The sequence below is a fragment of the Phyllostomus hastatus genome, unplaced genomic scaffold (assembly GCF_019186645.2).
Source record: "Phyllostomus hastatus isolate PE091 unplaced genomic scaffold, TTU_PhHast_1.1 phas_scaffold_385, whole genome shotgun sequence".
Classification (NCBI taxonomy): Eukaryota; Metazoa; Chordata; class Mammalia; order Chiroptera; family Phyllostomidae; genus Phyllostomus; species Phyllostomus hastatus.
The window spans coordinates 14,075,825-14,102,254 of NW_025334026.1; the positions used below are offsets into that span (position 1 = coordinate 14,075,825).

At 60.5% G+C, this 26,430-nt stretch overlaps 1 protein-coding gene across 1 annotated transcript; it reads left to right on the forward strand.

The window, feature by feature from the left end:
• The first annotated feature begins 1,827 nt into the window (after positions 1 to 1,827).
• On the forward strand, positions 1,828 to 26,346 carry RASA4B (RAS p21 protein activator 4B). Its single transcript, XM_045819679.1, has 21 exons — positions 1,828 to 2,044; positions 6,838 to 6,894; positions 8,412 to 8,525; positions 9,032 to 9,093; positions 10,336 to 10,465; positions 12,303 to 12,384; positions 12,933 to 13,064; positions 13,303 to 13,391; positions 14,706 to 14,823; positions 15,076 to 15,226; positions 15,522 to 15,586; positions 15,903 to 16,015; positions 16,264 to 16,456; positions 16,722 to 16,859; positions 17,450 to 17,594; positions 17,855 to 18,024; positions 19,781 to 19,918; positions 21,048 to 21,183; positions 22,364 to 22,484; positions 25,513 to 25,577; positions 25,739 to 26,346. Exons 1-21 carry the CDS (start codon positions 1,980 to 1,982, stop codon positions 25,858 to 25,860), a joined length of 2,406 nt encoding a protein of 801 aa, XP_045675635.1. The 5' UTR covers positions 1,828 to 1,979; the 3' UTR covers positions 25,861 to 26,346.
• Positions 26,347 to 26,430: the final 84 nt, after the last annotated feature.

The window sequence follows — 26,430 nt, forward strand, 5'->3', positions numbered from 1 at the left end:
AGCAGCCACCCCAGCAGCTCAGTGGGGTGGGGGTGCAGGTTTTGCTCACAGCTGGAATAGCTTGAAGATAAACAAAGTTGACTTCGGAGGAGGTAATCTTCCCAGCACTGGAGGTGGGCAAGGACTGTGTCCTGAAGTGGACAAAGAAGCCCAGCCTGGGCCATCCCTGGTTTGGCCAACCAACCACCAACCAGGCCTCATTAGCAGGGGTCACAGAGGCTGTGCTGGTTTGGGTCAAAAACTGCTGAGCACTCAGCACAGTGTGGTCAGGTACACTCGTAAATCACCCATCATGAAATGAATGGGCAAACGTGTTGAAAGAGTCTTCAAAAAAATTCACTGAAGCTGAATGCAGCCTCTCGCTACAACACCAGCTGGTACACTGATACAGATGGGTTCCTAGAACACCCACCTAGCGGGAGAAGCCTGTCCTGCAAGGGGCTGGCCCTGCAGAGGGTGATTCCAGTTTTTTGGCCACCCCCGCCCCCTGTCCCAGGTATGCTTACTGAGTCAGGGTGGACAGTCTGCTTCCAGGAGGGCCAGGAACCAGGAACAGTGGATGCCTCAGGGGAGGGAATTTGTGTGGCTGGGAGAGAAGAGAGACTCAACTTTTCATTTTTCATTGTAAACCTTCAGCACCTTTTGAATCTGGTAAACTGTGCATGCAGTGTATACATAACAAAATAGGAAAACAGAATGTAACAGAAAACAGAACTTGTGCTGGCCCCCACCGCCATGCCTGCTGAGTGTCTCGGACAGGCGTCAGCGCTCCCTCTTTGCAGGTGATGGAACGGAACCAGCTCCTTGAAGTTCGGAAAGCTTCCCAGCGTCACTCAGCAAGGCAGAGGTGGACCTCAGTCTGAGACCCAAGTCTGCAGTCATGCTCTGGGCAGTGTCCTCCTGGGAAGCCAGCCACCCAGCTTCAGTTACCCCTGTGCCATGCCTAGGTCTGTGACCTCTCTGTGTGGGAGGGAACCACAAAGGGGTACAGTTCTAGAGACTCAGCTCTGGGCACAGTCTGGGAGAAGAGTCGTGCCCCAGTTGGAAAGGCTGCAGTCCTGGAGTCCCGGGGAGGCCAAGCCGGGCAGGGGCTGGAGCCAGCTGTGTGATCTCCAGCAAGTAATTTTCCCTCTAAACCTGAGTGCCTCCTCCAGGTTCTCCCTGCGGGGGATGTAGGAGGTGTAAATGAGTGATAACTGAGAAAGCCCCCACCTCCCAGGGAGGCTCTCAAAAATAATCTAGGTCTTTCAGGCTCAAATGCTTGGTCCTCACACCTCTGGGCTGCCTTTGCTCTCGTAGCCTTCTTCTGGGTCCAGGCGGCCCTAACGCACACACTCATACCGTTTGTAAAATTCATCTGATTGTTCATTCAGTGGACACCTAGGCAGGGCCTCCCACGCGCCAGCCTAAGGCAGCCAGGGCAGTCCTCCTTGCACGCCACAGCCCAACGTGTCCCCGTATATGCCCACGTCTCCGGACACACACACACAAGCCCACAGTCCCCGCGCGCCTGGGTACTGGCACTCAGACCACGCCTGCCGCCCACTCGTACCCGTGGCTCAGGCCGCTCAACGCAGATCATCCCCACTAGCCTGGAGGGGTACCCCTGGCTCCACCGCGCCCGCAGGGCGTCAACTCCTCCCCACCGGCCCCTCCTACCCTACCATAGGCGGCCAATAAGCGCCTCAGCTCAAGCCGACCCAGCCCACCCTTGGGAGCCCCAGGCGACGATTGGCCAGCCTGGGTGCAGTGTCCCCCGCACGTGGGGCGGGGGCGGGGTGAATGAAGTGGAAGCGATTCCTCCGCCCCTGCGTTTACCTCCCGCACCCGGCGCGGACCGCCCCCACCCCTCCCCGGGCGCCCAGTCCAGCGCGTGGGCGCCCAGTCCAGCGCTTGCCCGCCCGCTGGAAGGCTGCTTTCTGCACCCGACGCTGGCGTCTGACTCTCCCGGGGCCAGGACCCAGCGTCGCGGACCCACGATGGCCAAGCGCAGCTCGCTGTCCATCCGCATCGTAGAGGGGAAGAACCTGCCCGCCAAGGACATGTGAGCGCGGCCAGGGGTGGGAACCTCAACTTTCCCGGGAGGGGCGCTGCCCCTTACGCCTGACCTTTCCGGGGTCCACACTGCCCGCCCACAAGTAGAGCAGAGGTGAGGGTGTGGCGAGTGTGTCCGCAGTAGGAGACAGGCAGAGAAATGGGGACACTGAGATTTGTTGCAAGGGCCTGACAGGGTGACTGAGTAGGACCGTGGACTGGGGAGGGGGCCGGAATCTCTAAGGGGCTCACAGCAGCTCAAGAGGGGAAGGGACTTTGATTGGACTGGAGCTGGAGATAGGACGTGGAGGTGACACCGCAGGGGAGACCTTTCTGTCAACTACCGAGGCATCAGTAGATTGCTGGGGGTGTGGCTGGAGAGGGCAGCGGTGCCCCTCCTAAAAATCAGGAGCCTTCCTTCGTAGTTCCTGAACACTTTGTATCGGCGAGGGTGCACCTGAAGTACGCCAGAGACCCAGGGGCTGTCCTGGAGCTTCCTGCCCTGCACTTGGGACGGGAGGTCCTGGCATGAAGAGCTGACCTGGAGGCCAGGAGGGCAGGACCAGTGCAAGATGGAGTGGCTCGGGAATAGCTGTTGCTTGTGCCCTGCGCTTCTCGGGAGCCATCGCCTTTAGTCCTCACAGGCGCCCAGCAAGGCAGTTCCCATCCCGACAGCTCACAGAGGAAACCCAGGCTCAGAGACGGGAGACGCTGGCTCCCAGTGCGGAGCCAGGTGTTGAGTCTAGGGCTCCTGGCAGGCGCTGGTGTCGAGGGCTGTCCCTGGTGCCTGGCTGGGTTTGGGAGCTTTCAGCGACCCCTTGCCCTACCTTTCTCAGTAGGTCCCAGAGCTGAGCTGCCTCGCTTGATCCTTGACTCCCTTGTGTGCAGCCTTAGGTTGCTCCCTGTCCCCTAAGCCTCAGTTTCCCCATCTGCAAACTGGGGGAAGGAATCTCAGATGTGAATGGTGGAAAGCACAAAGCTCCAGGGGCTCTGGCGTCCTGGAAGTGGGGGTGGAGGAAGGGGAGCCCTGAGGCAGTGTAGGGTCCAAAGTCTGCTGGGCCGGAGTCTCCCCACACCCAGGCTCTTCACTGAGCTCCTGGATGCAGAGAGGCGGCGAGGCGACGGGGTGGGCAGGGCAGGAGGAAGGGGTCAGGGCACCTCTCCTACCTGAACCGTGGCCCCTACGAGTTTCCCAGCACACTCAGTGCCAGTTCAAGGCCCCCTGGGCCTGATGAGGCTGGGCTTCTGTTGCCATGGCAGTGGGTGAGGGAGAGTGGTGGAAGACCATCTCAGGGTGGGTTTCTGTTGGGGGGGAGGTGGGGTGGGAGCTGGGGGTGTGGTTTCTGGGGCTCGGGGGAGGCAGATGGGCTCTGAGAAGAGTCTCAGCCTTCAGGCCAGGCCCCTGAGCACCCCACCCCCACCCCCTGTGCGGGCACTGATAAACTAGGTCAGCTCGGCCTCCTCTGGCTGGTGGCGGCTGGGAAGAGCAGCTGGGAGGAGCGGCCCCTCTGTCTGCTGCCTCCCTCCCCATCCCTGAGGCGCTCGCCCTCATGCCTGGCTCCAGGCGCCCACCAGCCCAGGGTGGTGAAGCCTCGGACTGCGCCTACCTGGGAGCCAAGGTGCCCGGTTTCCCACACAGCCCTGCCCCCCGAGGCCGAGGGACACCGGGCAAGGTGCCTTCGTTCCCAGGGGTGGGGTCATCCCTGGTTCTGCCTTCAAAATATCTTTTCCTTGCCCTGCCCCACACCCTGCCCTGCTCACCTCCCCTCCCCTCCTTTCCTCTGCTTTTCCTATAGTGGCTGGTATGCACAGTTCTAACCTGTCAACGCTCTCTCCAGTCCAGCTGCGCCCTCCTCCCTCCGCCCCTCACATCTGGGCTACTGCCCTCAAGAGCCCTGCTTCTGCTCGTACTGGGGGCCTTCTGCTTCCAAGCACTCCCCTTCCGAGTCCTCTCGAAAAACTCCTCTTCATCCTTCAGGGCCCCTCTCAAACTTCTCTCCAGGGTTTTCACGGGTACCCTGTGCACAGTTCATTGCCCCCGTTCTGCACCCTGTAGCACTTTGGGGCAGCTGGAGTGAAGACAGAGCCCTTGGCAGCGCCCGCTCCTTCCTGGGCTGCCTGTGCCTCGTGACTGGGAGGGTAGGGACCGTGACTCATTCGTCCTGACATTCCGGGCGCCCCGAGGGACGCCTGGACAGTAAGGAGTGTTGAGGATCTTCTCACTTAATCTTCTCATTAGCCCTATGAGGTAGATATGATCAGTTTGAAGATGGGGAAACTGAGGCTCAGGATGTGGAACTCGTTTGCCGAGGCCATGTAGGTAGGTGGAGCGGCCAGGACTCAGACCCACTCTGCTGCTGCAGGCCGGGAACCCAGCAGGGCAGAGGCTGCTGCGGGCTCAGTGGGGAGAACCTCTCAGACACCAGGCAGAGCATTTGGCTCTGGGATGGCAGGGGTTTGGAGGTTACAGGAAGCCCTCACTGAGTGCCGGAGGCAGAGGTGCTGGGGAACCTGCCTCTTGTGCTTTGTCAGCCTTCAGCCCATCTCCTGAGCAGCATCCCTTCCAGCCAGGGCTTATATACTTCTGAGGACAGGGAGCTCACCACCTGTCATAGTGGCCCATCTTGACTGAGACAGCTCTGTGGAGGGAAGTCCTCTGAGCACAGCTGCCACCTGTCTCCCTGCCACTCCCACTCATGGTGTTTGAGTTCTCGTAAGGGCACAGCCCTTAGAGCCCTTCTGTTCCTGTCGCGCTCCCTCCTGCTGTCTCCCATCCTTGGGGGCCTGGGTCGGACAGACAGGAGCAGAGTCTCATGGTGACCGCTGACCCACTGGCTCCCATGCCCAGTGACCCTGGGGACAGGCCCGGGGCTATTTCAGGGTTTGCCCTGATCCTTCTCTTCCACAGCCTGGGAACTGCCAAGGCCCTAAATATAGAGGCCCCACAAGTAGCCAGGCTGGCCCGAGCCGGCAGGTGGTTCGGGGAAGGAGAAATGGGAGAGGGGGTCAGGCCAGGGGCCTCATCAGGGCAGAGGACATGGGGCCGGGCGCAGGTCCCAACAGCTGGCCAGGGACCACGACTGGGCCCAGGTCCTTCAGTCTGACCTTCGCCCACTCCTGACACTGTCCCCTTCACATCCCTTCGTCCAGCCTCCTCGTGCACCACTGCCCCTGCACACGGGGTCTGCCCCTGCCCCTGGCCTTGCCCACCTCCCCTGCCTACAACCGGGGCCCCGAGCCTCACTGGGCATTCGAAATTCATCCACTGAGCGAGAGCTGAGCGGTGGGTGATGCTGGGCTCGCAAGGCTACACCAGAGGTTTCCTCCCCCCGGGAAGCCCCAGGGCCCCCAGGGCAGGAGGCAGAAGCAGGGCAGAGGGGGACCCGAGTGTGGCAGCCTGCAGAGCTCTTAGCCCACCCGACCTCTCTCTGGTTCCGCCGAACTTCTCGTTCGAACACTTGAGCAGCTCCTGGGCCCTGGGCCCACTCCGGCCCCCGGGTGCACAGGCGTCTGTCACGTGAGGGTGCCTCAAGGATGGCTTGCACCTCACCACCCATTGCCTTGGGGTGGGGGGATGCAAACCAGGGTGTTCCCAAGGGGCTCTCTGGAGGCGGGGGCTCTTGAATGAGGGCGGAGAGGTTGCGGGCAGAGAGGCAAGGAGCCCAGGGCAGGGCTCACACTGATTGAACACCTCCCAGGGCCTGGCCCTCGCCTGTGGGGGCACCAGGGCCACTCCCCAGGAGCTGGCGTGACACGTCCCACTCTAGGGGGAAGCTGAGTCTTGGCGACCGCTCTCCGTTGGCATCGCGAGCCTTCGGAGATGTTTGTGTCAGGTGGTTTCCTGTAGAAAAGAGCTCTTTTGAGAAGGGAAATAGGGCTCGGAATTCCCCAGCCTCCAACATGAAAATACACTTCCTTTTTTTGGACACCAGGCCTGAAGCACATTTCTGGAAATAGTCCTCCCCCCTCCCCTTGCCCACTACCAGCCCTGGGCCTGGCTGGGGCTGCCCGCAACCCCAGAAACCCCCACCAGCGGGACAGGTGGGGCTGGGCAGTCCCAGGTGCGCCTTCCCTGGCTCTTCATTCCCAGATGGCTGGGGGCGCGGGGCAGGCTTTGTATTTGTTCATTCATTCACCCATTCATTTGGCAAACACTCACAGGACCCTGTCTTGTACTAAGCCTTGTCCAGGCCCTGGGGACACAGAAGTGGTCCCTACCCTCAGGTCCCTCAGTCAGGTGGGGGAGGAAACTGACAGAATGTCACGAGCTTTCCAGGGATACAGGGAAACGTACTGAGGAAGGGCAGGTGGCGGGGTCACAGGGGGGACCTTACTCCCCGCCCCACCCCGAGTCTGGAGAGGGCTCTTAGAGGAGGGGCTGAGGCTGGGAGGCTGGGAGGGTGGGAGGGCAGGAGGAACAGCGAAAGCGAAGGCTCAGAGGACCGAGGAAGGGCTGCCTGTGGTGGTGAGGGTAGGGGTGTCGAGAGCTGGCCTGGGGCTGCTGTGGCTGGCGGCTGCTGTTTCTGTCCTCCCTGAGGTGGGGCTGTGGCGAGGCCAAGAGCCTTGGTGTGGGTCCCTGCCTTCCCTAGCCACCCCTCCCAGACGGAGGGCGAGGACACCAGTTTTGGCCTGAGGAGCCTTTGGGCCCCAGCCCAGGGACCTGGTGCCTCAACCTTGACTGTCTTTCTCCTGGGATCACTGAGGGCCCCTGGCGGGGGGAGGGGAGCTATCTGGGAGGCCCTGCCCTTGGCCCTGCCCACAGCGTCTCCCCTCAGTGCCCTCACTCCCCTGTCTGTCTTGCAGCAACGGCAGCAGTGACCCCTATTGCATCGTGAAGGTGGACAATGAGCCCATCATCAGGTACCACCCCCAACCCCAGGACTGAGGCCGAGTGTGGTGGGCTCCCTCCCCCAGTGTCCCCCCTAGTCCGTTTCAACACCCCCCCCAGAGGGTTGTGAAGTCTGTGTGGAGATGGACATCTCACCCCCTCGACCCCCACCACACCGGGACACCCCTAGGAGGAGGTGCTGAAGACCAGCCTGTAACTCATCCTGCTGACTCCTGACTTGAACCCCACCCCGGATTATCTGCTGGGGGCCCCGCTGGGCCCAGGGTCTCTGGGGCAGTTCTTCTGTAGTCTTTACAGCCCCTCAGGAGTGACAGGGGATGATGATGATTCGTAACAGGAGCTGTCGCTTACGGAGCGCTGTCTCCACACCCTGCACTAAAGAAGGCCAGGCTGTTTAATTCTTGCAGTGAGCTACACTTTAAGTATCATTAAACCCCATTTACACGTGAGGAAACTGAGGCTCTGAGAGACAAATAAGTCGCCTAAAGTCACAAACTTAGTAAGTGGCAAAGCCAGACTGGAGCCCAAGTCTGGCTCACCCCAGAGCCTGAGCTCCCTCTCCCCTCGCCGGTCCCTGCTCTGCCTTGGGCCCCTCTCCCCATGTGAGCAGAAAAACTGCCCCTCTCCGGGATGAGCGTCCCCAGTCTGCACCCAGGAAGCCCAGTCCCCCTGGGCCTCCCTTTCTCCGTGGGCTTTACGGTTCCGGGCAGTGTCTATGCCATGCTGTCCCCTCCCTCACCCAGGCCTCTGCCTCAGAGCTCGCGGCCAGAGCCGCCCTGCTGTGCTGCCCAGCTGAGTGCGTGCCCACCGCTCACAGCGGGCCAAGGCCGCCTGGTCCACAGTCCTTCCTGCCTGCAAGCCAGCCCGTCCTCTTTCCAGACTCGCTTCCTAACCACGGGCCCCACCTGAAGAGAGGGAATGGTGGCTCTGTTTCGGTGACACCCAGGGAGACTGATGCCCCAGAGTTCCAGGGACATCTCTGAGAAGCGGTTGGGTGAAGGTTGTCCTCTGAGCCTTCCTCAGCTCCCCCTAACCCACGCACCTGCCGAGTCCAATGAGTCGAGGACTTTGATCCGGGGGTTTGGCCAGAGCTGGGGAGGCCCTGCCCAGCAGAGCTGTCTCCGGGTCAGGCCCTGGACCTTGGCTCCCAGGCCCCCAGGAGGATGGCCTGGCGCCAGAGTCAGCTCGGCCGGTGCCCTGCCTCCACCCGCAGCGAGTCTGTTCGGCATCAGGAGCCGGGGAGCCCTGCTGGGTTACCTACACGGCTGCCAACTGCGGCCTCAGTTTCCCCGAGTGTAAAATGGCCTGAAAGACGAGTCCTGTGCCCCACCCAGGGCAGAGAGGAAGATGGGTGGGGCGTGACCGAGGGTGGGCGGGGGTCTGGGAATGGGAAGTGATCGGACAGAAGAGTGGTGGTTCTCAGGGTGGGAGGGGTGTGGGAAGCGTGGGGTCAAGTCGCATAGTCCTGCCCACCTTGGCCTGGGGCCTGCAGGCGCCCTGGGCAGGCGCTGAGCATCCTCTCCTGCAGGACAGCCACCGTGTGGAAGACCCTGTGCCCCTTCTGGGGGGAGGAGTACCAGGTGCACCTGCCGCCCGCCTTCCACGCGGTGGCCTTCTACGTCCTGGACGAGGACGCCCTCAGGTGCGTGGGCCCCTCCGCCCAGCTGGGGCCCGGGCCCCACCCTCCGCCCCTCCCTTGCCTGTTTCACTGCAGGAAACTGCTGGTCACTCTGCAGCCCCTTTATAGCCTGGAGGGAGAGGGAGCCTGGGGGGGCTCAGGAAGGGTGCGGGGTGTGAGCGTGTGCGTGCCTGTGTGTGGCTGCACCCAGCACACACACTGCGTCATAGGTGTGCATGCGTGGGAACACAGGTGCACTGTGTGAGGGCAGAGATGTGAGGTAGGAACGGGGCACCCAGAGAGCCTGAGCTCAGCACTCGTGTGGACACACGCTCAGCCCATGTGCAGAAATGCCAATGTGCAGAAATACTCACGAGCAGAAAGGCCATGGTCCTTCCTGCTCAGAGAGGGCCCTGTGACTGGGGTGTCACCCTCCCTGCTCCCTACAGGGGCCCTACACTGGGAGGGAGGGGGGCTCCCAGGCCCCCGGCAGGGCACAGCCCAGCTCTGGCTCCCTCTCCACTCTGCAGCCGAGATGACGTTATCGGGAAGGTCTGTCTTACCAGGGACACCCTGGCTGCTCACCCTAAGGGTAAGGTCCCCAGGAGGAAGCCCGCGGCCCATTCCTGCTCCCCCCACCGGGCCCCTGGCCCCTCGCTGATCTGCCCAGTCCGCAGCCTCCCCCCTACTCAGAGACCTTCTCCTAGGCTCCCTCAGGCCCTGTGCTCAGGGAGAGCCATTTCTACCCTCCCAGAAGGGCCAGGTCCTACACACCCAACTCCGTGCCCTGGTCCCTCTTCTGCCTCCGGGTTGGGACCACATCCCCCAGAGCTAAAAGGCTGCTAGTGGTGGGATCCAAGGCCTGTGTCAGCACCCAAAGGGGCCACCTCAGGCTCCTGAAAGAGAGCACTGAATGCTAACCACTAGACCACCAGGGAACCCATCCTCAGGCTCCTGAGATGTAGGGACCTCTCTGCCCAATCCACCTGGCTCCTCTGTACCCCTGCAGTCCCCTCAGCCTCAGCCCCAGTGCTACCGTGTCCTAAGTCTGAGGGGTTGGCCTGGAGCTGGGCTAGGCTGGAGAGCCCCTCGCATGGTTCCTGGGGTGCTGACATTGCTTTGAGGGGTCAGCCCCGCCCCAGCCTTGCTGTGTGACCTGGGGCAGGTGTTGCCTTCTCTGGACTGAGTCTCCACCTGTCCAAGAGTGTTCAGACCGCAAGCTCTTAGATGCTTCAGGCTCTGCCGGCCGAGCCCCTGAGAGTCTCAGAGGCCTCCTGGGCACACACCTGCTCCTGTCCGTGAGGCTGGGGCAGGCGTGTGGGGGCAGGCGTGTGGGGGCCGGCGTGACTCTGCTGACTCATGGAGCCTGTTGGCCCCTTTCAGGCCAGAGGCCTCTCCTGCCAGAGGCCCAGCCAGCCCCTCGGGGCCCCGAGGCCCCCATGTTGCCATTCTCGTGTCACTCTCCCTTCTGGGCTTAGGCCCCCGCCCAGCATCCCTCGGCGAGAGGCCTTCTCCCCCTGTGTGAAGATGGGGAAACTGAGGAAGAGGGCAGTGCTGTGAAGAGTTAGGGCCCGGGCCACCAAGTGCAGCATAGCACAGCAGTGAGGACACAGGGGTCGCATGTCTTTGATCCTAATCTGGGCTCTTTCAATGGCTGTTTTGCAGTCTCCGAGCCTCAGTTTCCCCGTCTGTCACTGGGGACCACAGCCTCTGCCTCGCAGGAGCTTGAGGGTTCCAAGGGGATTGGGGAGGGGCCACGTGGCTCCTGATGGCGGGAGGGTGAAGGGTGTGGGGAGAAAGGAGCCAGGCCGCTGGCTCAACCGCAGCCTCGCAGGTTTCAGTGGGTGGGTCCACCTGGTGGAGATCGACCCCAATGAGGAGGTGCAGGGCGAGATCCACCTGCGGCTGGAGGTGCTGCCGGGGACCCGGGCTGGCCGGCTGCGCTGCTCCGTGCTGGAGGCCAGGTGAGATGTGAGGGGCTGGGGCTCGGGGCAGCGGGCCCCCTGGACCTAGAGAAACCCACTGTGGGTGCTGGGCCTCCTCTCTCCGCCCACCCCCTGTCCCCGTGCCTCCCCCCTCAAGGCCTGCTCTCGGGCAGACTAGAGTGGTTTCCCTGGCCTGAGGATGTGTCCTGGATGGGATGGCCCCACTCGGGAGGTGGGGCTCTTAGGGGAAGGGAGATATGCTAATGACGGAACTTCAGGCCTCACAGAGCAGTGGGAGGGGACCCTGAACTAGGACCACACAACCCCAAAGCCAAGACTGGGCTTTCTCTGGGCTTAACATCGTCACGAACTTGGCCTGCTCTGTGGTGGTGGGAGGGTCCTCGGCATGTAGTCGCTGGGGGAGGTGAAAGAAGGTGCTGAAAATCTCCAGTGGGAAGAGGGGGGTTCTCCTCAGGAGGAGCAGTGACTTGGGTGGGAAGGTGGGCCTGAGTCACCTGTGCCAGGGACTCACCCCTCCCCCAGAGTATTTTTAGCTGCAGGCCTGAGTGTGAGTCACACACACACTCCACGAGAAGCGCCTTCCTTTCTGGCTCCAGCCGCTTCCTCGGGGTCCATGCCCCCTCTGGGGTGGGTGGGCGGCCCCCGGCCTCTGCCTGCTGCCTATGGAGGGACACCCACGGTGTCACGCCAGCACCTACGGGAGCACGCCTCCACTGCGGAGTTGTCGGCCTCTCTGGGAGGGAGACCTCTCCTGAAAATGAAAACCGTGGCTTCTCTGGCTTAGTTTTTCGCCCTGGGGCTGGAATGTGGAAGGGGCACAGCCAGATGGAAAACGGTCGGCCTTGGCCAGAGTCACGGTCATGCATCCTCTTCGAAGTCTCTGTCTCACACGCCACTCGTCCCTTTCCTCACCCACCCAGCAATGTACATGCGTGCACACATGCTCACGCTCACGCTCACACTCACACACGCTGCCCAGACTGCTGGGGACACAGTGGCCCGGCAGCCTGGCCTCCTCTTAGCAAGTCCCCTGAGGGGGGACTGGTCCGTCAGGTCACTCTTTAGAGTGGGGGGGTCTCATCCCCCCATTACCCTCAGCTCAGACCCCTGCTGGAGTTCCGAGACCGCCCAACATGCTGCCTTTGCTGTAGAGACAGAACATTTTCTCCTTATCTTTCTGGGCAGCGTCTCAAGACCAGCTTCTGGAATTCTATTAGATGATTTGGAGGAAGAAAAAGAAAAGCAGGCATGAGAGGCTTAGAACTTAAAATGCGGAAAAGAGCAGGAAATAGTAGTGCTAGCAAACAGAAGCGGGGGTGGGCTAAAACTTCCATGCTGCGGCCGCTGCGGCCGGGCCTGGGCTTTGGAAGGGACCGTCTACGCAGAGAGGACAATCAATCAACCAGACCCGCACCCCAGACCCCTCAGTAGGGGTCTGCCAGGGCAAGCCTTCTAAGAGCTCATTGCCTCAGTAATGGGGTTTATCTTCTTCGTTTTACTGATGAGGAAACCGAGGCTCAGAGAAGCAGCAGCTCCTGCCCAGGGCTGCCCTGGGAACAGAGATCAGGGGCCCAAGGCCCGGGCTGCCACACAACCGTAGCTGCTTCCTCTCCCACCACAGCAGGGGCAGCAGCCTCATCAGAAGGAGCTGTGACTTCCACCTGGGGGCTCCTGGGCCTGGTGTGGGGCCCATGCGGTGACCGTTGTGGGGACAAAGGCCCAGAAAAGGGAGGGATGCTGTCCACAGTCACCCAGCTCGCCAGGGGCCAGATGAGCTCAGGCCTTTTTGGCTTGGTGTGGTTATCCCACCACGGGGGCAGCTTAGGTGACCGTTTTGCTACCTTCCCTCCCCCAGGGATCTGGCCCCCAAGGATCGGAATGGTGCATCTGACCCCTTTGTCCGTGTGCGCTACAATGGCCGGACACAGGAGACCTCGGTGAGAAGGCCTGTGGGCTAGGGAAGGGGCAGGGAAGCTGAGGGTCCCATGTGGGCCCCTCACTGCCTCACAGCCTCCTCACCGTCACCTGGGAGGTCAGGCTAGAACTGCCCTCTTACAAAGGAGGCCCAGCAAACCAGGGTGACCTCTGAGGGTGCCTAGCTGGTTCCAGCCCTTCTGGCACCAACCGCTGTGGCCTCAGCCCAGACAAGCTGCCTCCAGTGCTGTGCTCACATCTGGGAACAGCCGGGGTGGGGTGCTCAGCCTGCAGGGGAGGACGTGGAGACCCGGGGCCTCAGTGCAATCTAGTGTTTTTTGTTGTGTGCCCGTGGACAAGTGCTCACTCCAGACTTCAGTTCCCCACTGGAGAGGTGGGCGGGGCTTGGACAGGAAGTTTTTGCCTCTGCTGTTGCAGGGCCTCTGCCTGGACCCAGGAGAGGAGGCTGCTTCAGTGGCCCTGCAGAGAACCCAAGGGAGCTGTTTGGGGTGGCTCTACCCTTGGCTGGGCCTGGGGAGCCCATGGAGACAGCCCCCCACTTTCTGGGCAGATCATTAAGAAATCATGCTATCCACGCTGGAATGAGACATTTGAGTTCGAGCTGGAGGAGGGGGCCACAGAGGCCCTGTGCGTGGAGGCCTGGGACTGGGACCTCGTCAGCCGCAACGACTTCCTGGGCAGAGTGAGCACCCCACCCCTCCAGGCTGCCCCTGCTGCCTTCTGCACCCACCATCCCGTCCCACCCCTCCAGCTTCCCCAGAGAGGGGCACTCAGGAGACCCAGGACCCCCAGAACCAGCAACTACCCCGTCCCCAACTGCCCCTGGTGCTCAGGGACCTTCCAAAGGTCCACTAGTTGGCTAGGAAGAGACCTGAGTGCATCCAGTGCGGCCCAGCACCCTGCCTCTGCCCTGCCTCCAGGTGGTGGTCAATGTCCAGAGACTGTGGGCCACCCAGCAGGAGGGCTGGTTCCGGCTGCAGCCTGACCAGCCTAAGAGTCGGAGGGAAGAGTGAGTGCTGGGAACTTGGTGGCTGGGGCAGTGGGCTCTGGGCCTGGGGGCAGCTGAGGGTGGCTCCCGCAGGCAGGCGGGTGAACTGGCGGGGGGGGGGGGTGCCACAAGCCGCAGGCTTCTTTCGGCTCCTGCCCGAGGCCGGGACCCCACTCCCTCCAGGCTGGGTCCCACCGCCTTTCCCCACAGTCCTGGACTCAGCTTGGTCCTCTGAGCTCTGAGGCAGGACGGGTCTCCTGCTTTCCTTCTGGAAGTTTCTGGGACAAGACTTCAGACCCTTTCCCTTTAAGAGTTTCGCTACAGTCTCAGACTAGAGTTCAAGTCCCCAGAGCTCTGTGTCAGGGTCCCTGACCCATAGCTCTTGCTTGGCTCCAAATTCCCTGGGAATAAGGTTGCCAGATAAAATACAAGATGTCCAGTTAAAACCGAACTTCAGATAAACAAGTAATTTTTTAGTATAAGTATGTCCATGAAATACTTGAGACAAACTTATACTAGACTTTTCAGATTTAACTGGGTGTCTTGTATTTTTACCTTGCTGAATCTGGCAGCCCTATCTAGGAAGCCCTCTGGCCTCCTTGCCCACCCCTCAACCCAGAAACGGAGGCTCAGCAGTGCCCCCGCCCTTGGGTGGTCTGTCTCTCTGCAGCAGGCCCCATACCCCGAACCCCACACTCAGCAGGACAGGGCAGATTGCTGTACCCAGCACCAGGGCGTTTTCACCTTGCCAGCTTCTGCACGTGAAGCCGTGTGCTGAGCAGCACCGCTCCCTGTGCTGCTCTGTGCTGTGCTGTGCTGTGGGCAGCGGGGCCTCGGAGACTGTTGAGCTTTGGTTGGTGCCCACACCAGGAGTGGTCAGTGCAGGGGAGCATGGAAGGTGGAAGTTAGATCGTGTGGCAAGTTGCTTATGTGCTGGAACCTCAGTTCCCTAGGCAGGTTGCTCTAAGGGTTAGGGATTTGCTTCCAGTGCGAAGTCTGTAGGTGAAGGAGCTCTTGTCCGGGGGTTTACAGACGTGAGGCTGGAGAGCCTAACGTGCACATGGGTCAAGTTCAGAGTCCACAGGAGTCTAAAGGTGGCAGGGAGCAAGGCCTTGAGAACAGATGGAGTTTCCATGAGTATGGAGGCAGGAAGGGTGTTCCAAACAGAGAAAACATCTTGGGCAAAGAGTGGGAGGTGGGGCAGTGCAGGGGAGCAAGGCGGAGGGTTTCAGCGGAGAGGCTGTGAGGCTGGCCCCAAGCAGGGAAGAGGGAGGCAGTGGGGAAGGGCGTGGCCCGGGGATCACTGATGGAGAGGTCACATGCTTCCGCTTCCAGGGGCAACCTGGGCTCCTTGCAGCTAGAGGTGCGACTGCGGGACGAGACAGTGCTCCCCTCCAGTTACTACCAGCCCCTGGTGCAGCTGCTGTGCCGGGAGGTGAAGCTGGGCACCCAGGTGAGAGGGACCGCTGGGGAAGGAGGAAGGGTCCAGGGATGGTAGGCCTGTCCTTCCTGGCCATCCAAACCCACTCTGAAGAACAAAACACAGTTCTCAGGATGGTAAGGAACTAGCCAGTGTCCAGGGACCCTTGCCATCACTCGGGAAAGCTCGCTTTCCCTCCGAGTGGCCCTCTGAGGTCCTCAGAGTGAAGGGTTTGGGTTCCCTTGTGTGTCCTGCAGCCCCGCCTCTTCTTGCTGCCCCCTGCAGGGCCCAGGACAGCTGATACCACTCATTGAGGAGATGACCAGCACAGAGTGCCGCCAGGAAGTGGCCACCAACCTGCTCAAGCTCTTCCTGGGGCAGGGACTGGCTAAAGACTTTCTTGACCTGCTCTTTCAGCTGGAGCTGAGTCGTACCAGTGAGGCCTGGGAAGGAGTAGCCTGTCTGAGGGTGTTGTGGAGAGTGGCACAGGGAGCCAAGGACTCTAGACATACTGAGATGGGAGAGATCCAGGAGGCCCTATTGTAGGAGGTTGATGAACCCAATTAGGAGGAAAAGGATCAGGTTGGGAAGCAAGGGAAAAAGCAAATGGGTTGGAGTGGCAAGGAGGCTTTTTATTGAAGGGCCAGCTTAGAACTCCAGGGTCCTCTGTCCTCTTCCCCAAAGCCTTGCTCCTCTCCCAGCCCTCTACCCACTGGAACCTCTGATTATAGGTGAGACCAACACCCTGTTCCGAAGCAACTCTCTGGCCTCAAAGTCCATGGAGTCTTTTCTGAAGGTGAGGTTGCACGGTATTTTGTTTTCATAGATGTGGAGACTAAGGTTCAGAGAGGCCAAGAGACAGAACTTAAATTCAAGTCTTCTGTCTCTGTGTCCAGGTCTCTTTAAGGCTAAGAATTTTTTCTGTTCCTTTGTTCATTCATTCATTCATTCATTCATTCATTCATGTGGCAGCAGTTTGAGCAGTATTCCTTGTGTGCCTGGCTAGTCTTGAGGGGACACAGCAGGTAGATGGTGCACAGGGTGGCTGGGAAGCCAACTGCGGGGACATGGAGGTGGAAGACAGGACCAATGCTGCTTGCGGTGGCCCTCAGGTGGCTGGGATGCGGTATCTGCATGGTGTCCTGGGCCCCATCATCGACAGGGTATTTGAGGAGAAGAAGTACGTGGAGCTGGATCCCAGCAAAGTGGAGGTCAAGGATGTAGGGTGAGATCAGGGGCGATCCCTGGGGGAACAGGAGGTTGGGGTGGACGGGACAGCCATGTCTGCAAGTGTATGTTTATGATTCTTTCTGCCCAGGCCTACCTTTCGTCTACCTGCTCACCCGTGTGCTGTCTCTGTGCCCTTATCTCGGCTGATGCCTTTTTGCACCTGCCTCTGGGAGCCCTTGCCCAAGTTGTGTGTGCGGACACTGACTGCGACCCTCTCTGACTGTCCGCCTCCCGCCCACGCAGGTGCTCCGGGCTACACCGCCCGCAGACCGAGGCAGAGGTGCTGGAGCAGAGCGCACAGACCCTGCGCGCCTACTTGGGGGCGCTTCTGAGTGCGCTCTGTCGCTCTGTTCGCGCATGCCCAGCGGTGATCCGAGCCACCTTCCGCCAGCTCTTTCGGCGTGTGCGAGAGCGCTTCCCCAGCGCCCAGCACGAGGTGCGCCCTCTGCAGGCTGGGCTGGGAGAGGGACGAAAGCGGGAGGAAAAGGGAAGCACTGGGGCTCCCGGCCCAGTGGAGAGGGGCGGTGGGGCGGGGGCGGGGTGGGTGTGGGCGGGGTGGGTGTGGCGGAATTAGTAGCCAAGGGCGGGAAGAGGGACAGGGTCTTGGGGAAAGACAGGGACAGTTCCAAAGGGGAAAGGGCTGTCCGGAGCTCCCTCGGGCCTTGGGGAATCCAGCCCTCCGCTCTCCCGCTCTCCTCCAGAATGTGCCATTCATCGCTGTCACCAGCTTCCTGTGCTTGCGCTTCTTCTCTCCCGCCATCATGGCGCCCAAGCTCTTCCACCTGCGGGAGCGACACGCAGACGCCCGCACCAGTCGCACTCTGCTCCTACTGGCCAAGGTGTGGCTGCAGACTCGGGCAGGGATGCCCACCTGGGAGCTGAGCAGGGCTCCTTGCCTGGATTGCATTGTGTACCCAACTGGCTTCAGAAAGGCTTGTAACTAGGCCACTGATACTCTCACGTGGCATTACACTTCATAGTTTACAAAGCTTTTTCACAGTCACCCCATCTGATGGATAAGGGAACAGGTCCGTGAGAGGAAGCAGGTTGCTCAAGGCTGCACAGTGTGTTGGTGGTGAATCCTGGGCCTTTCAACCCCAGATCTACTTAATCACAGGCTGTGCTTCTCTGCCCAGCACCGGGCTGGGGCTGGCATACCTCGTGAGGCAGAGTCTGATATAAGACCTGCAGTGGAAGGGCAATAGGCTGGGCCTAGGCAGTCTCAACTCTCAGGTCCTCAGATGCCTCAAACTCCGTGATCTGTTGATGTTTGGTCCCCGGTGGGGATGGAGTGGGCCTGTGAATAGAGTCTGTGCTGCCTCTGCCTCCATTTCTACTGTGCGAGGAGCACAGACTTGTTGGTGGAGGGCAGGCTTCAGTGCTTGGGCCCCTACCCAGCAGAGCCTGGCCCTTCCTGCTGTCATTCCAGGCAGTCCAGAATGTGGGCAACATGGACACACTAGCTTCCAGGGCCAAGGAGGCTTGGATGGAGCCACTGCAGCCCACTGTGCGCCAGGGTGTAGTCCAGCTGAAGGACTTCATCACCAAGCTGGTGGACATCGAAGAGAAGGAGGGTGAGCACTTCCTGGGGGGCCCCGCCCACAGTTTCCTGTCTGTGCCTGTCTTGCCTCCTGTCCGATGGCCCTGTCTACCTGGGTGCCTCTTTGGCTGCGCCCACAGCTCCTAATCACGGTTGCTCCTCCCTGTCCCATGGCCCCGCCACCTGCATGTGCCTCTGGAAGCTCCGCCTACAGCGTGCTGCTGATGTTTGCCCCGCCCCCACCTCAGGCTCACCACTGAGCTCACTTTTTGCCCTCCCTCCCTGGCCTGGCAGAACTGGACTTGCAGAGGGCACTAAGCTTGCAGACCCCGCCGGTGAAGGAGGGGCCACTCTTCATCCACAGGACCAAGGGAAAGGGCCCCCTCATGTCCTCCTCTTTCAAGAAGCTCTACTTCTCCCTCACCGCTGAGGCCCTCAGCTTCTCCAAGACACCGAGCTCCAAGGTGGGTAAGGAGAGAGGCCGCCAAGTAGGATTCTGAGGGATTTGTAATATCCTAGAGGCACCTGTCCCTTCCTCAGAGCCCATCCCAGGGTCCGCCAGGGTCAGAGAAGAAAGCCAGGAAGGACTAGCCTTCTGATGTCAGCTACATATCACTTAAGACCGATGAGGAGAGCAACCCTGCGAAGGGGGCGTGGCAGCCACTGTGGTATCCAGCTCTGGCTTCTCTGTCAGTTGCAGGAGTGGGGTAGGGGTTGACGGGTGCTTCTGGGAGAGCAGGGAAGCCGAGAGGGGCTAAAAGAAATCCTGGGTTTCAACCCTGTGTACCTAGGGGAAGTGTCTCAACCTGTCTGGGCCTTGGTGTCTTGGCTTGTAAATTAGAGATAGTGGTCCCTACTTAAGGGGTTGTTGAGGATTAAATGAGATGACCTTTCTCAGGGGCCAGAGCCAGGATCTTGCCCAGAGCCTAAACCACTGGTGTAACTAAAGACACCATGTCCCCTGGGCTGGCCTCCTCTGTGTGCTCTTCTCCCAAGGAGGGCTTAGTGCATACTTTCTGGGTGGGCCTGTGGACCCCTAGTGGGGCCAACCTGACCCCTAGTCAGCCAGGCTCTGGGGGTGGTCTGCCAGGGGCACCCAGTCCAGTCCTGAGCTGCCGAGGGATACTGAGGGCATGAAGGGGCTCCTTGGGGTGGCCCCGCAGCTTAGGCCTCACCCTTTCCCGCTTCTTTTGCTCTGGGCAACTGCCCAGCACTCAGGTCCCCTCAGCGCTTGCTGCAGCCTCAGCAAAGCCCGGCTCCCTGGCAGTGCCCTCTCTCGCCGTGCTCTGGGCCCCTTTCTGGTCCTTGGCATTGAGCTCGCCTCTCTGTGGGCACATCCATGTACCTCACCCCCCGTGCGGTGCCACCCCCGCTGCCTCCTTTGTGCTGTCTCTCTAGCAAACACACCCCAGCATGGGCAGCGCACCCTCTGGGATGTGCCCTCTGCCCTTTTGGAGGCCTCACCCTGAGATGGCTCAGCTCATGCGTCCCCAAGGCTCCGCTCCAGGTTTCCCCACTCCTCCAAGACATGGCACTGCCCCTCTTTGCTTGTCATTGAGGCCAGTGGGGGTGGTGGGCTTAGGTGCCAGGCTGGGGAGTGTGGGCATTATCCCAAGGGCCAAGGGACTGGCCCATTTGGGTGAGGAGAGGCCCTGGTGAGTTCTCATGGGAGAGGATGCAAGAGGCAAGGGGAGCAGGGTCTGGGGGTGGTAGCATAGATTCATCTTGAGCAGACTGGAGTTGTCTCAGGGATGTTGATATCTTACATCCAGAGCTTCTCTCTGTCCCTTTCGTATCTCATTAGATTCGATGATGTGCAAGTGGCGGGGGGTGGGGGGGGCGGGTGTTAAGAGGTGGGATATGACTGTTAGAGCCTGGGAAAATAAAGGTGAGCTGGGAAATTAATAACTGCAGAGGCACACGGCCTGGTCCATGGCAGGCATTACCTTCCAGCCCTGGGGAATGCTGAGTGCCCAAAGACTTCTCCCAAATTCAGACCTCCCAGGACTGTGGGAGCCCCTGAGAGCCCGGGCACTTGGGCACCATCTGTCTGCATTCTGTCCTGGCTGAGGTCACTCACAGAGCAGGCTCCTGGAGGGACAGGCACTCTGAGTCCCCACGCCAGTCCCCTGGTTTTGTAGGAGGGGAGGCTGAGGCCCCCAGGCAGGAAGTGGTGTGGCTTTGGTTGCGACCCTAAGCCTCCCTTCCTGCCCTTCCCAGAAAAGTGCCCTGATCAAGCTAGCTAACATCCACGCGGCAGAAAAGGTGGAGGAGAAGAGCTTCAGCAGTTCACATGTCATGCAGGTCATCTACACGGACGACGCGGGCAGGCCCCAAACAGCCTACCTGCAGTGCAAGGTGTGGCGGCGTGGTGGGGATGCCCTCAGGGAGGGGTGCTGTGGGAGCCCCTGGGGGGGCTGGGATGAGGAGCGGGTGTCTTACCCCCTTGCTGGCCACATTGGGCACAGCAAGATGCGTGAGATTTGATATGTGTGTGTTGTGTGTGCACATGCGGTGTGTGTGTGCACGTGCATGTGTCTCTGTGGGCCCGCCTCAGCACCCCCAGGTGGGTCTGTGCTTCTCGTGGAACACATTTGTGGGAACTGTGTTTCCAGAGGTCTGAGTTGGTTTGTGTCTGTGCATATCAACAAATACCACTCGTGTTTATGCGTGTGTCTGTGGGAGCATGCTGTCACATCCCCTCCTCTGTTCGTGTACTGGCTCACTCATTCATTCCCTGAGCACCTGCCAGGTTTCAGGCACTGCTCCAGGTGGTAGGGCCACGGCCCCAGGCAAAACGGAGTTGCTGCCCTAGTGGACCTTATGCTCCAGGGAAGAGGATGGACTGATAAATAATAAATATTTACAATGTCACATGGCAAATAGTGCCTTGAAGGAAACCAAAGGAGACTAAGAGAGAGAGGGAGGGGACAAATGGAGACAGCACGAAGAGGTGCTGCTTTATAAAGGGTGGTCAGGAGGGCCTCTGAAAGGCAGCATTTGAGCGGGGGGACAAGCTGAGGAGTGGAGCCTCGAGGGGGAGATCACAAGCAGGAAGTCTGGAGGGGGCCTGGCTTGACCCCAGGAGGGGTGACTGTCCTGGAGAGGTGTCAGGAGGTCACGGACTTGTCCCATTGGGCCCTGCCCTCTACGGGCTCCCTGTTCGGTCAGAGTGCAGAGCCACGGGGGAAAGTAGTGACAGCAGGGCCACAGCACATGGTTGGCAGGTGATGGACTACCCAAGGGCACGGCCACGGGGACCCGTGGCAGCTGGAATCCAGCCCACACTCGGCTCACCCAGCCAGGTGCCCAGGCGTGGGCTGTGTCCGTGGGAGAAAGGGCAGTCTTTCCTAATGCACTGAAAGCTGCTGAGTGTGCCAGCAGGGAACATGTCGTCCCGATTGGCACAGGAGCTCCAGGGAGGGAGGACTTCCCGGAGGGGGTGACTTCTCATCAGCCCCATCCCCTGACCCTCTGGTCCCTGCAGTGCGTGAACGAGCTGAACCAGTGGCTGTCTGCACTGCGGAAGGTGAGCATCAACAACACGGGCCTGCTGGGCTCCTACCATCCTGGCGTCTTCCGTGGGGACAAGTGGAGCTGCTGCCACCAGAGGGACAAGACAGGTGGGAGTGAAGGCCTGGGCCCTGCCGGGCTGCTTCTGTCCATGACAGGCAGCCTGGTACTGGAGCGGGAGGGGGGACTCTGGGCCTCAGGCCCTAGAGGGGTGGCACAGAGAAGCTTCTACGAGAATTTCCAGTGATGACAGAAATGGTGCATTATCTGGTCCCTAGTCACGGGCACAGGCAGCTGCTGAGCACTTGGAGTGTGGCTAGTGCAGCCAAGGAGCTGAATTTTAAGTATTTTTTTATTTAATTTAATTTAATTTATTTTTTAAGATTTTATTTATTTATTTTTAGAGAGCAGGGAAGGGAAGGAGGAAGAGAGGGAATGAAACATCAATGTGTGGTTGCCTCTCACACTCCCCTACTGGGGACCTGGCCCGCAACCCAGGCACGTCCCCTGACTGGGAATTGAATTGGTGACACTTTGGTTCTCAGGCCCGTGCTCAATCCACTGAGCTACAACAGCCAGGGCTAAATTTTATTTTAATTAAATTTAAATCGGCTTACTTAAGTGTGGCTGGAGGCCGTTGGAACATGGTCCACCCGCTCTCGCCCAGCCCTGGATGTGAGGGTGAGCCGTGGGCACAGACTGGTGGCCCAGTGCAAGGGTGCTGTGGCTGGCCGGACTTCCTGAAGCCTCCGACTGTACCCGGCACAGTGGGAGCCCTCGTCACGGGTGAAGGGGGGCTCCCCAGGGCACTGTGAGGCAGAGCCTGGCAGCCCCATTTCGTGGAGGAAGAAACTGAGGCTTAGTGAGGGCAGATGCCTCCTGCCGAGGCAGTAAAGCCAGCGAGTGGTAGGGCGAGCCCGCTCCAGGCACAAACGCCCCCTTGGTGCCCGCACCGTGATACCGCATGCCGGGACACGCTCCACTTCCTTCCAGGCGGGCACTTCTAGAAAGTCGTCCGGCTCCCTAAGCTATACCCTGTGTAATTCCCAGGCTCCACAGTTGTGTATCCCACGGCACAGGAGTGAACCCGGGAGAGGAGCTGCTGTCCCCAGAGTGTGGGGAGCCATAGGCAGCCCTGGGCCAGCTTTCCAGGCTGGGCTCCTAGCGCGGCTCCATGCTGGGGCCCCTGAGTCTGTCCCTTTCCTTCTCCAGGCCTCGGTTTTCCCATCTGAACCACCAGGAAGTTGGACATGAGCTCTCACAGTGCCTCTGCCTTCTCTCTGCCCCCAGATCTGGGCTGTGATAAGACCCGGTCACGGGTGATGCTGCAGGAATGGAATGACCCTCTCGACCATGACCTGGAGGCCCAGCTCATCTACCGGCACCTGCTGGGCATGGAGGCCGCACTGCGGTGAGGAGGCCTGTGCAGGGGCAGTGAGTCCCACTCAAGGGCAGTGAGTTCCACAGGGAGAGTTCATGTAGCCTGGGAAACGTGCCAGGGGCGGGCCAGAGCAGGGGTTCAGGCTTAGGGTTGCTCCCAGGTTCTAATCAGGCCCAGTGCCTCTTAGCCTTTGGCAGCCACATGTGGGGAGGGGTGCCTGAATCTCTGCAACACGAGGCCAGCTCATGTTGGGATGAAGGCCCCGAGGGCTGCAGAAGCCCAGGGTAAGGGCCGTGGCTGCCTCCTGCCTCAGGCTGATGCAGCCTCCCCATCTGCCCAGCCTTCTCGTGGTGCCTTCAGAGCACAGGGGTGGTCCTCAGCCAACTCCCCAAGTTCCTCGGCCATCTCCATGATCTCAGTGGTTCTCAGCCTTGGCTCCAGGGTAGAAAAAGACAGTATGCTTTCGAAAACAACTTTAAAAAGCAGGATGCCCAGGCCCTATCCCAGTGACTAGAATCTCTGGGGTGGGGCCTGCATAGGAATGCTTTAAAGAGATCCAGTGCTTCCCAAGAGCACTGCGGCCCTGGGCAGCTTCGGCCCCGCACTCCCACACCGGGGCCTGGAGGGGCACTGCCTGGCCTCCTCTCCCTGAGCTGCTCTTCCAGGGTGTAGCTCATCAAACTCCTTCAGAGTGCATGCAGTCAGACTCGGACCACTCACCTCCCTGAGATCTGTAGTCACCAGTGGCCTCCGGGTCACTCTGCAGCCACCTCCTTCCTGACAGTGTGGCTCTGTGGCTGTCACCACCTTTGTCTTCACCCCGACTCCACCCCCTTGCTCTGAGACTTCATGGTCCTCCGCCCAGAGACGCAGCCAGCACCCTGCTGCGGTTTAAGAACTCCACACTTCCAGAGACTTACTCTTTCACCCACCTGGACCCTCACTCCCACGGCCATACCCTCAAACCTCCCATTCCTCCTCCTCCTCATCGTCGTTTTCTAGGCTCCACTTGAATTTCACTTCACGTATAAACACATTTAACAGGACAGCCACTGAACCAAGCAGGTACTCTTATTCTCCCCATGAAGCCAGGAGGCAGTGGAGCCAGGATTCAAACCCAAGCTGACTTGGGTTGAGGTGGGTCCCGCCACGGGCCCAGTGCCGGTGGTTCTAAGCACAAGTGCCTTAAGGGCCTCCCCACCCCCAGGACCGCTCCGCCGCCCCTCCCTCATCCCAGCTCACCTCCTCTGGTATCCAGTGCCCACAGACCTCCCGCCCAGCAGGGCCTCGGGCCCCTGCCCCCGGCCCAGCCACCTGCTGCATCAGCTTCCTGTGGCTGCTGTGACATTCCCACCCCTTGGTAGCGTAAAACAGCCCAGGTTTAGTCTCTCACAGTTCTAGAGGTCAGAAGTCAGTCTCAGTGGGCTAAGAGCCAGAGGGGCTCGTGGCCCCTTCCTCCATCATCAAAGTGCATCACTGTAGTCTCTGCGTCCGCCATTACAGCATCACCATCCGCCTTTGACCTTCTTGCCTCCCTCTCACAAGGAACCTGTGATTACAACTGGGCCCACTTTCCTTGCCTTCCCTCACTTGCCCCAGCCCCACATCCAGCCCTTCCGCAGGTCCAGCCCTCGGGCGATACATTCAGAATAAGGCCACATCCGACCCCTTCTCACATTACACTGTGGCTCTCCCTGGCTGAGCCTCTCACGTCCTCCCCTGTGGGGGTGACGTAGGAGCCTCCTAACCCGCCACTCTGCCTCCACCCCCGCGTCCCAGGGTCTGTTCTCCACACGGCCCGGCCCTCGGAGTGATCTTCTCAAACAAAACAGATCGCACCACTCCCCTGCTTAAAACCCCTAATGGCTTCCTACACCCTTGACGCCCTAAGCCTTTGTCCAGGCCGCAGTGCCTGGGTGCCCTGGCGGACCTGCTTCTCAGCTGCGTCTGCCGCCAGAGGCCCTCTGGGCTAAGCTGGCTGAAGCTGTCCTTGCCTTCTTGCTGTCTCTGGGAGTCTCCACCACCAGACCTTTTCACTTGCTGTGTCCTTTACCGGAAGGTTCACACTCAGGTGTTCACATGGCTTGTTCCCTCGCCCGATTCAGGCCCCTGCTCAAATGCCACTTGTCCGAGAGGCCTTCCCTGACCACTGTTACTCCAGAATGTTAGGAACTCATCAGTATGTGCTTTTACTCACTTCTTGCCTGTCGCAGCCACACCTCACTGGGCTTCTGCCGGCAGGGCGGTGTCATCCCTGCTCCAACCCAGTGCTGACAACAGTGCCTGTCGCATTCCAGCCTCTCAGTGACTGGAGTAAGAGCCCGAGGGGAGGAGTAAGGGAAGGATGTTTGAGCTGGTCTATGAGATGCGACAGGACCTCGCAGAGGGTGACACAGGGCAGGGCACTCTGGGCCATGGGGACAGCGTGGGAAAAAGGCCGAAGTGACCATACCGGGGAAGCAGGGAAGCAGGCAAGGCGACCCCACGGGGCCCAGGTGGTGTCTGAGGAGGGGGAGGAGCCTATTAGACGTTAGCAAAGGGAAGCATCTCTCCCTAAGTAGATCAGGGAGACTGTCAAAAAGGCTGAGCCACAAGAATTCCCGAATAAGGAACTTCCACGGACTGAGTCCATGCGCTGCTCCCCTCCCCCCATGTAGGCACATGGGGTCAGACCTGAGGGGACCGGGACCTTCGGTGGACCCAGTCAGGAATAGTGCTTCAAAGGCCCCTGGCTCCATGGCCAGTTAATACTAGAGGGTTTTCAGGTTGGTCCTTTTCCCAAGGGCCCTCCAGAACAGGAGTGGCATGGTTCCGGCTTGGTGCCCAGGGTGCCGTCTGCTGAGGCACAGTTGGGAGGGTGGGGAGGACCAGAGGAGGAGACTGGAAGAGGGAAAGCAGGCGGTAAGCAGGAGCCAAGCCCTGGGCCCACGTTCCTTCCCCGTGGACCGAGAGGGTCAGCCCTGGATCCCCAGAAGGCCCTCCAGTGCAGGAGGCCTCGCTGGGCCACCCAGCCGTCCCAGCAGGGGCAACAGGAGTCCTCGCTCTACCCTCCGCACAGGGAGAAGCAGCAGGAGCTGCGTGCAGGCACAGAGGCGGGCTCTGGGCTCACAGGCCCTGGCGAAGGTAGGTCCCTCCCACCTGGACTCTCTAGGTGGTCTGAGCCCCTTCAGGGATGCTGTGGGTGGGGCTCCCGAGGCCTGCTTCTGGGGGCCCCCTGACTTTCCGGACAGGCCCTGGCAGCAGAGGCCCAGCCTGCTCTGCCTTCAGTCTGCACCTGCTTTCAGCCCCGGAGGACCCACTGGCCCAGCTGCTGCAGGTGCTGCAGGACCTCCAGGAGGCACACAGCTGCAGCCCCGCCAGCTCCCCGCCATCAGAGCCCAACTGCCTCCTGGAGCTGCAGACGTGAGGCCTGCCCCACACTCCACCATCCAGCCCCTGCCTGGTGCTTGGATACCCTGGTGCACTCTCACTGGGGTGCAGGGCCTGGGTCTCTCCTGCACTGGGTAATTGGGACCAGGGGATCCAGAGCTGACAAGGCTTTGCCCCATCACTGCCCACATGAAGTCTCTCGGGGAATCTGGGGGCTCCGGCTCCTCTGTGAGGCCTGGCTGCTCCCTGTGGTCCCTGTAGCCATCACCACCACTAACCCAGACTCTCCAGGGACCTTCCCCTCCTGCCTGGGGCAGGCCCCCTGGATGGTCCGTACCCAAGCAGACTGACACTTCCTTGGACCCAGAGAGGCAGAAGGGAGCACAGGGCCCAGGAGACCAAGTCTTGACCTCAGCATCCACTGTGCTCTCAGCCACCACTCTGCCCGCTCTCCTCACAGACACTGGCTGTGCCCCTGGGAGAGCGTTGCAGTGCTCTGCTGACAACAATAAACCTGCGGTGACTGCTGCTCTGGGGTCTCATGATGGGGGGGTGAGGAGAGGGGGTGGGCCCGGGGACCCCAGAGGCCGCTGGTGGTGGGGGGGCG